Below are 9,937 nucleotides of genomic sequence, written 5' to 3' on the forward strand. Positions count from 1 at the left end.
TAAGCAGCCGGAATAAGCTCAGCGTCGTTGCTTCTTGTTTGTTGTGAATATTCTGCCCCTGCAAATGCACTGCGATGCATATGACAATGTAATGTAATTCAAAATGAGCACAATGAGGTCTTTACCACCAAATGTGAGTGTGACTGTACTATCAGATGTGAATAAGTTCAATAATACCGTCCCAGCAGTGTGCAGAGGGAGGCATGTAGTGCATCCATGTAGGCTAAGTGACTTGTGTTGGTGTTTTCAGTCTTCACTCAGGTGATGTTTATTGATGTTTATTTCAACCAGGCCCTGCAAACGGGGACGCTACGCCCAGCATAATGACAATACATACACCGTAAATGCAAGTGAATTGTTGTCTGATGTGTATGGTACTGTCTTTGGTGACTAGTTTGAGTGTAATTACTGGTACATTCGGAGAGCAAATTAGCCCATTAATGTCATCTGTCTTTCAGAAAGGAACAGAGATAATAGTCCTGGCAATGTAGTCATCAAAGTTTGAGATGAACTGCCCTGGTGGTGTGCACGTCCTTAGCATAGTATTGCCACTAACTTGAAATTTCAACTGTAACTTTTTCATTCAATCGTTCATTCGTTCATTCATATATTCATTCACATATTCATTCATTCATATATTGTGTTATTATATTTTATTATAGTATAGGCAGCTGAGGCAAACATTTAGCCCTGACATACCAAATAATAGATTAAACCAGTGGCTCAATACATGTACTTCACTGTCTTATTGATCTCTTATCACTTAATTGATGAGGAAATCGAGCTGCCTACTAAAATGAAATAAGGTGTCTTTTCCCATCTATGATAAAAAGACATTAATGCAACCTCTCCACCCGTAGACCCATAGACAGAAAACCACAGTTTAGACCACGCAACGTCAGGGATCGCAATTAAAAGCCCTCTCCTTTGAATATTCATTCTTGATTTTTATTTGGTTTTGCAATACAAAGTGCATATAAAGACAATCAGAGTCCGATATATTTTTGGTTTGAAAAACTCCCAATACAAAATTGCTGATATTAGTGGACCAAAAGCGGTTTTAATGTGTGCATTAAAACAATGTTAGCTACCTTTCAAAGAAACACTTTTGAATGCATCGTTTTAAAAAGACGGTATAAACGTTGTTGACTTCCTGTTTGTCATGGACTCAGTTAGTGACGGGCTCAGAAGAGGCACTTCAGGGTATTGTGCTCCCGTTGCGCTTCACGCCGCGGTTATTACTCGTCATCCCCTCCGCAGAGCAGCAGCAAGGCCTTACGGTAGTCACCAGAAGTGTCTCCCTGAAAACCAGAGTAGGGGGGGAACTTGTTCACATTTGTGTGTGTGTGGAGTGTGTACACATGGTGGTATATACATTGTGTGTTCTTAACTATGTGATACATACCATAATCATGGAATGCAGGGAGCAAGCGAACATTCTCCTGAACTCGGTCCTGATGTCCATCATGTCCACCTCGCTGCGAGACGCCATCACTCTGATCAAGGTCTGGTCATCAGTTCCTGCTCCCTGCAACACACACACACACACACACACACACACACACACACACACACACACACACACACACACACACACACACACACACACACACACACACACACACACACACATAAGAGGGAATCAGTCTGAGATCTGAGTTGAAGCGTGTGTCAAGTAGTGGTCAATGCAGACAGACAATACATAAACTACTGCAACTTGTCAGTTGCGTTGTCAATCCTGTCTTTGGCATTTCACTTTTCGCGTTCAGCATAAGTGTCCGCCCAGTGGCCGAGTGTGTTCGTTACCTTCATGGCCGAGTACAGGGTCTCAGCAAAGTAGGCTGGCACGCTCCTGGCACACTTCACTACAGGAGGCACAACATCAAGAAAGGAGGGAGGCATTTAGCAGTGACGGTTAAGCAAGTTAATAAAACACTTCAGATATCAGGGCCCCGAAGTGTCTCAGCGTAGGAAATCGGTCCCAAGTGCCCAAAAACTCTCAGTCTGCTAATTCAGTCGTAATTCTAAGCATAGGAGTAAAAGCGTTTCATCAATTTCAGCTCTGTCCCAACCTGGGGTTTCACCACACGGTCATAAGGGCTGCTGCTCGTCCCAGACAAGATGGGTCACAAATAGGACTGGGCTGGTTATTTCATAATTGGGCGACTGAAGGTTATCTGCAGACATCGTCACACACGCAAAAAAACCCGCGATAATCGCCAGTTGTTAATGTTTTTCTAAAATGTAGAAAATAATCTACCATTCCTATAAATATACATAAATAATTTTATGTATGCGTAAACAAAGCCAACAACACTTATCCATGCTGTCGCTTGTCTTTACATCAGCATTACGTCTAAAACAAGTTACAATTTTCCGGGTTTCCATTGAACGCAGCATCTGTTGACGTAATGACGCGGTGGCGCAAGTTTTCCCGAGTCCTGGTGACATGCAGAATTACTAATACAAGCTGATACACTTGTTGCGTGTTATGACTTTACCCCCCAGAAAATGGAAGGTAGCTGTCTCCTATATATACTACACTGTATATATATGAGACATGACACAAACTACCGAAATTCAAGTAGTTTATTAACTGTTCCAGCTTTACAGGAGAACATACGTAGGCGGTTCTTTTAGAGGCATTTCATCTGCATGCAGCTGCCAGCAGCTAAATGTAGAGGGCTTTATATGAAAAAGGAGAAACATTTAATAGTGTTAAGCACTGTAAAAATAAACAATTATATGATTTATTCTAAAACATTTGGAAATGTAAATCCCAAATAAAACCCGGTGCGCCGGCAAACATCCAGCCAAACATGCGTCTCTCTCCGTCCTTCCGTCTGAACCTGGTAGCAAGCCAGCTGCAATTATATTCTACTTATGCTGCCGTTTCATGAACTAACAACCCCCCCCCCCGACGAGACAATGATGATGATGATGATGATGATGATCGATTCGATTATTTGGTGACATTCGACCGGCAGCAAAGATTTCATGACTGGCCCAGCCCTAGTCATAAAAATGAGTCCCATGCCAACCAAAGATATCTGTTGTTTGTTCTTAATCGCTCTCCACGTCTCTCCTCATCTCCTCACCTGTGACGTGCGTTAATAATTCCAGGCTTGTATGTACCAGACTCAATAAATCATTTATTAAAAAACATTCTTTGGATAGAGGAGGAATCTTTTTTTATGACCGATCTCACACGGGAGATCACATCATCTAAGATCCTGCAGAACCCGGAACAAATAACATAATTAACATTATGTTTTCAGGGCAACAGAGAAGTAGCAACATGCTGAAATGCTTTTACAGTATGCAAATGACCGGTTTCCCTGGAGGTGCTGGTGTGATAGATGGCAGCGTATTAAGGTCATTGAGACGACAGCTCATACATTCTGAAGATAAGAGACTGCAATGTTTACAGTATTAAAATGTCCGTTTTGTAACTGATTTTTATGTCCTACTCCGAGGGTAGGAATGTTTTGTTTTTTTTACTCCTGGTCAAATTTCAGCTCGATTCCTAGGAGCGTTTCTGAGACACTTGATAATACAAGCCCAGACTATTTAAACTGTAACTTGGTCACATATGTGATCTCTGTTTGTTTGTGTTTGTGTGTGTGTGTGTGTGTGTGTGTGTGTGTGTGTGTGTTTGTGTGTGTGTGTGCCTATATTTCTTACCTACGGCAAGCAGCAAGTCTCTCAGATTTCCAGACGTCTCCCTCTGAATGCTTTCCTCCATCTCATATCCGGCCAGCTTCATATAGGCGGCAAATACTGAAACACAAATACAGCGCGACTCAAATGAATCCTCGTTAATAAAAAAATGCAATTATCTGTTTGTGTCACGCAAACGCACTCGCGCACAAACACCGCAAGACGTCACCCCTGTTCTGGGATGGCACAGAAAACACGCCGACCTTTCCTCAGATGTTCTGCGCTTCTGTTGCCGAGGATGGTGACAAACTGCTGCTCGTCAGTTCCAAACTTCTCCTCGCCGGCCTTGAACAGAGCCTGCAACCAAAAAAACAAACAAACAACAAAAAAAAAAAAAAAAACACATTCTGGGTTTTAACATCGTGTCTGGTTTACTCCTTCAATAACTTAGAAGGAAATTATTTTAAGAGGAGCACTGACACATAACTAAGAACTATATATTTCAAATATATAAAGGGATTAGGGATTGGTTGGATAAGATTTTAAATTGAAGAGATTAAATGAGTCATCAGCATCAAATAAACACTGTTACATATAATAAATAATGTTTTTATATTTCTGGTGAATAGTTCCAGGATTCAACCCTTTAGGTTTTGTACTTGTCGTTCAGTGCCCGATGCGGGCATCAGAGTAGAGGTAAATATTTTACAGCTCAAGGGTCACAGACACGTGCATCACGACGCGCGCACGCAGGCAGGCACGCACACACACACGGCCAGTGTTGATCCCATCATCACATGCATGTGACAGTCACACATGATTCCAAAAAAAATACAAACACACCATTGATTCAGAAGTTGTTTTTTTTTAACCCTTCCGAAACTTCACTTGTTTACTTTACTTGTTTACTAATGCTCTCGCGGATTCCAACAATAAGTACGACAAACTAAATGAAACAAACTAAAGGAAATAAAATTAAACTCACCTGAGCATCACTGTCAATGATTCCATTCTGAATCCCCTGCTGCCTGGTAGCCTGAGGAGAAACGGTAAACTGCTGTGAGGAGAGGAGACGAGGAAAGGAAAAGAAAGGAAGAAATGGAAAAGGCACATGAAAGGAAAGGAAAATAAAGAAGGGGAGAGGGGTAAGACAAAACTAGAGGAGGGGAGAAAGGGGAAGCGGTTGAGAGGAGGAAACTGGAGGAGTGAAAAGCAGAGGAGGGGAAACGAACCTGGAGCAAAATAACCAGCAGCCTCTTGAAGTGACCGGAGGTGTCCCCAGCTACGTCCTCCTCCAGGTTATCATCATACTCTGTGTGTCACACACACACACACACACACACAAATTTTCGGTCTATTTTGGTCATTTTATGCAGCCTGTTCCTGTTTTTGTGCCTCTCAACGTTTAGCTTCATGCATGTAAATTCAGTTTTATTCAGTTCCTGTCGAGACTCGACAGCCAATACACTTTTAGCAAGTTCCTTCTTGTCTTGATTGCAAATATGACGATATGACGTAACATACTTGACACTGCAGCATTATATATTACATATTAAGAAAGCAGCAATGCACTGAGGTTAAAAAGATCTAGCGTTATGCGTGCTTCTGATGGTTACAATGTTTGCCAATGCGCATGACTCAGTAGTTTTTGGCACTTTTGGTGCTTGAATAACATCTCGAAAGGGCCAGAAAAGTCATTTATACTCATTGAAAATATCTAAAGCACCTAGTACTTACCAAAATAGAGGCAATTGTACATTAATGCCTTCAGTAAAAAATCTTTATATTTCAGACAAAAAAAATGGTGTGTTTGTGTGTGTGTGTGTGTGTGTGTGTGTGTGTGTGTGTGTGTGTGTGTGTGTGTGTGTGTGTGTGTGTGTGTGTGTTTACCCTCTCTATAGGCAGCAACAATGTCCTTGATCTGCTTTGCTGTTCTGGAGGAAAGTATCTCCACCAGAACCTTCTCGTCCGTCCCCGCCCCCTAGCGGCCAAACAGGGTAAAGTCTGGTCATTTATTTGATCGTTTATTGATCTGGCATACGCTCTGTTTGTGTGTTCACAAATCTTTAGACCACCTTCCTGAAAATCTTCATAGGCCTCTGATCTCTCAGTTGCGGTACCAACCTTAATGGCGTTGCGCAGCGTGGTCACATCGTAAGCGACGGGTGGAAACATCAGCGCCACAATGAGGGACTCAAATTTCCCCCCCAGCTCCCCCTTCAGGTCTTGTACCAGATCCTGAGAAGGAGACACGTGTCAGTTGTGTTGCGCAAGAAGAGTTGATTTATACGTCGTGCTTGGTGCATTGTCTCTGTCCAGCCGCGTCACGCTGTGCAGTGTGTAAATATAATTAGTTTTACTCCAGTCGGGCTATTGTCGGAGTTCTCGTGGTGCTGTGAGTGTGTGGGCGGTGCTGGTCACGGTCATCTATTACTGTGTTTTTTGTGAAGCACGCCGAACCTTTCCGTGCAGGGTCTTGTAGGTGGCTTTGATCTGCTGCCTCTGGGAATTGCTGCGAGCCGTCAACAACTGCAGGATCGCGTCCTCATCCGTCCCTACGGCGACAACCACCATGGTTACACACTGGCACAGCGAGGCAATTTTGTTGCCGACTAGCGTTCTCACAGGGTATAACTTAAACTCGGATATACAGTACATGTAAACAGTGGCTTTTTGTCTCCAGAAACACTCCAGCTGTATAATCATGTTGCCCATGACTTCTGCCGCTTGGTTTGTATCACTGATGATGTTTTGTTTTTGCTCAGACTAACGTGTTTTAAATATCACTGTTTCCATTATGTATGAGTCACATGTAGAGGGCTGGGCTCCCTGGAGAGAGCTCTGATGACTCCTCGACGCGGTTTAACCTTAATTGCCTGTCAGGATAGTATTGACCAGCCAAACTTCCGCAGGTGGCTCACAAATGTCAAATTACGACGCGTTGACAGCAAGGGCGTAACTTTGGTTTGAGAAGAGGGGGGGACTGAAACAATAAAACAGGGATGTCATCATATCCACTCCGGCTCCAGCCATTTTGTCGCTTTAGGGTCCGGACCCTCCCCGTGTCCCCCCCGTGATTTCCGCCCCTGAATGACAGAAATCCTATAAGCTCGAAAGCACACACAGACAGGGATGCAGACGGGCACACACACACACACACACACACACACACACACACACACACACACACACACACACACACACACACACACACACACACACACACACACACACACACACACACACACACACACACACACTTAATATTACCCAGTCCTTTCATGGCCTTGTACAAGGTCTCAGCATCCTCGCTGGCGTTGAAGTTTGCGATGGCCTTCACGGATCCTTTGCCGGACTGTAAACATGGAAGTGAACGGTGTTTCAGCAGATTTAGATAGGGTGGATCGTTAAAATAGAATAACACTGATAAAACCACACCTCATTTGGGCTCATATCCAAAACACATCACATACATTTTATTTCTGATACGACAATTTATATATATGGCAAGGAAAAGCAGATACTATAGTAAATAAAAACCACAACATGAATGGAAAATCCACATGAGACTGGAAAGCAGATATATTACTTCTTTTGGAAGTAGTTAACTCTCTTTAACCACAAAAATCGCCGTGGTCAAAGCTTTATTCGTCAGCATTCAAGTATTTTATATAACAATGAATATGTGAATAATGTCTACACCCAGGACACACGACAAATGTCTCTCTCCTGAAGTCCATACTGTCAACAAGGGAAGAGGGCTCCTCCCTGTCAAACACAGGACCCAGACGCCTGTAACTGCTGCACATGTACATCTGCACATAATTAGGAGCAGACAGATCCTATCTTTTCACCTCTATTCCGCAGGTTTACGAGCCGCATTGTTTCTCAATATGCGGCACTTTTTTATTTATTTATTTATTTATTTTTTAACCTTATAGAAGATCCTTATTGCCTTGGAAACTTTGAGAAGACAGGATAAGAGTGACCAATCAGCACTGTTTTCCACTAAAAGTACTTGCTGCTGTAACTGCAATACGGGATAAAAAAAAAAAAAAAAAGGTAGGCTATAGAATTTTGGGAGGGTCCAAATGTTGGATGATAGTGTTTGGAGAGGGGAAAACCACGGGAATGTGTCTGGAATGGGCCAGGCCCCGCAGAATTCTGACCCTGGATATTTGACAAAATAAGGAATGCCAAAGGCGACGTTATTATAACAACAATGATTCCGTCTTGTGCACATGAGGAATGCCCAAATGTTCTCTCCTCTAATTGTCATAATCAAGCCGAGGTGTATTGGGCACCACGAGCCAAATCTAATCGAGATGCACAAGGTCCTGAGTCAAACCGATGAACAAAAACATTCAGGGGGAAGAACAGGCCATTAACACATAGGAATCCCATTCATTACAACGACGTTTAAGTTGCACGTGGAATGCCTCGAAATCCTGCCGTTTGCTCAGCGTTGCGTCGTGAGCCACAGGCTGAGACTTGCTCTGGGGACCTGTAACGTGGTCAACACACCGCGCCGCAGATCGCTATCGCCGCTTTATGGGCCTGCGGAGAAGCCGGCCATACGGCTCCTGGTACCGTCGTCATGGAAACTCTTTACAGTCCGAGCCGCCCCTGCTTCGTCCACAAGGAAAACATAAAAGTGTCCGTCAACAAAACGCTGTCACGCAGAATACCGAAATGCGAAGCGTACGGTATAAGACCTTTCCAAACACGCTGTATGTATTCAGTGTTGACGATACCAGTTTTATTTCATACACACAGCCTCCTCCCTGCCAAGACAGCTGCACTTAATACCAGGATTTGGACGCAAAAGGACCTGGTCCACGTGACCACATGCTAGAGCAAGAAAACCTTTCCATCTTTTCCAGTATTACCTTCTTTTGAAGCCGACAGCACGGTCACTGCGCGACATTCTTGGTATTTCGTTTTTTTACACTGACCCGGTTCCCCTTTAAGAGAGGGAGGCCTTCTGGAAAATGGGGAAGTTTAAATAGGGGAGAGAGAGAGAGAGAGAGAGGGATCCACCCAAATGAAGTCCATCGCAGCATGAGTCACACACTTTAAGTTCCAAGCTTTCCCAAATGCAGCCCCTCTGAAACCACACACACACACCTCTCTCTCCCTCTCTCTCTCACACACACACAAAGTCACCGAGCTCAACTTTTTGGTGCGTGAAAATTTGAACTTTTTTTTTTAAGCTTTTGTCTTGTTTTTGAGCTGAATGACTTGCAGTGTGAGGTATAGATCACTCGCACGCCACAACGGAACGATTGCGTAACGCGGAGTCCAGTGGGCGTCGGCACCTTTTCCGTGTCAGGGGACACGAGTCAGACGTTGGGCCCGAATAACGGACTTTCTTCACATCCCGGCCGCTACTTATCGGCTCGACAGCGGTTCGACCCTCCTTACTTGCGACCATAAATAAACACGACTCACCATTTTTCAGAGGCTCGGCTTGTGTTCGACGGAGAAAGTTAAGTCTGCAACAGAATCCATCGAAAGAGTTTAAAAAAAACAAAAAACCATAAAACACACAAAGCGTTACAAGGCAGCGGTTGATAACTTCTAACAGTTCGGGTGTCCCGCCACTCGCCCCGACAGACTGACGGACTGACGGGCGGGCGGGACGTGTCCCCGTCACCTCGGCAATGAACTACCGCGAAAAAAAAGCTGTCAAACAACAGTATTTTCGCGGTGGTTTACCGGCTGCGACTCTCTCCGGTGAAGCGCTTCCCACGAAACTTACCGCGACGTCCGGGCGCTGCGCGAGCCGAAGAGGAGATGGAGGTGGTGGAGGAGGAGGAGGAGGAGGAGGAGGAGGAAGAACGAGAAGAGTAGGAGGAGGAGGAGGAACGAGGAGGAGGAGGAAGAACGAGGAGGAGGAGGAGGAGGAGGAGGAAGAAGAACGAGAAGAGGGAGAAGTGAAGCGAAGGACGCTCGAGCTCCCAGAAACCGGCGACAAAAGTCCGCTGCGCGCGCGCGTGAGGGGGCGGACCACACCCCGGTGAATAAACGCCTCGCGCACGGGACAGCTCCTCGGGCATTCTGGGAAATGTTGTTTTTATTTTTATATATATATATATATATATATATATTATTTTTTTTTGTTATTATTTATTTATTTGTTTGTTTGTTTATTTATTTATTTATTTATTTATTTATTTATTTATTTATTTATTATTATTATTATTATTATTATTATTATTATTTATTTATTTATGTATTTATTTTAATTTTTTATTATTATTTTTTATTTATTGTT

The 9,937-nt window shown here is 43.7% G+C and overlaps 1 protein-coding gene across 1 annotated transcript; it reads right to left on the reverse strand.

Moving 5' to 3' along the window:
• Nucleotides 1-926: 926 nt before the first annotated feature.
• On the reverse strand, nucleotides 927-9,631 carry anxa5b (annexin A5b). Its single transcript, XM_079999680.1, has 13 exons — nucleotides 9,422-9,631; nucleotides 9,112-9,155; nucleotides 6,931-7,015; nucleotides 6,121-6,215; nucleotides 5,785-5,898; nucleotides 5,551-5,641; nucleotides 4,893-4,972; nucleotides 4,646-4,696; nucleotides 3,924-4,017; nucleotides 3,685-3,780; nucleotides 1,807-1,865; nucleotides 1,406-1,528; nucleotides 927-1,301 (listed from the first exon to the last, which is right to left on the reverse strand). Exons 2-13 carry the CDS (start codon nucleotides 9,112-9,114, stop codon nucleotides 1,239-1,241), a joined length of 954 nt encoding a protein of 317 aa, XP_079855806.1. The 5' UTR covers nucleotides 9,115-9,155; nucleotides 9,422-9,631; the 3' UTR covers nucleotides 927-1,238.
• Between the last annotated feature and the right edge of the window lie 306 nt (nucleotides 9,632-9,937).

The sequence above is a fragment of the Zeus faber genome (assembly GCF_960531495.2).
Source record: "Zeus faber genome assembly, chromosome: 4".
Lineage (NCBI taxonomy): Eukaryota > Metazoa > Chordata > Actinopteri > Zeiformes > Zeidae > Zeus > Zeus faber.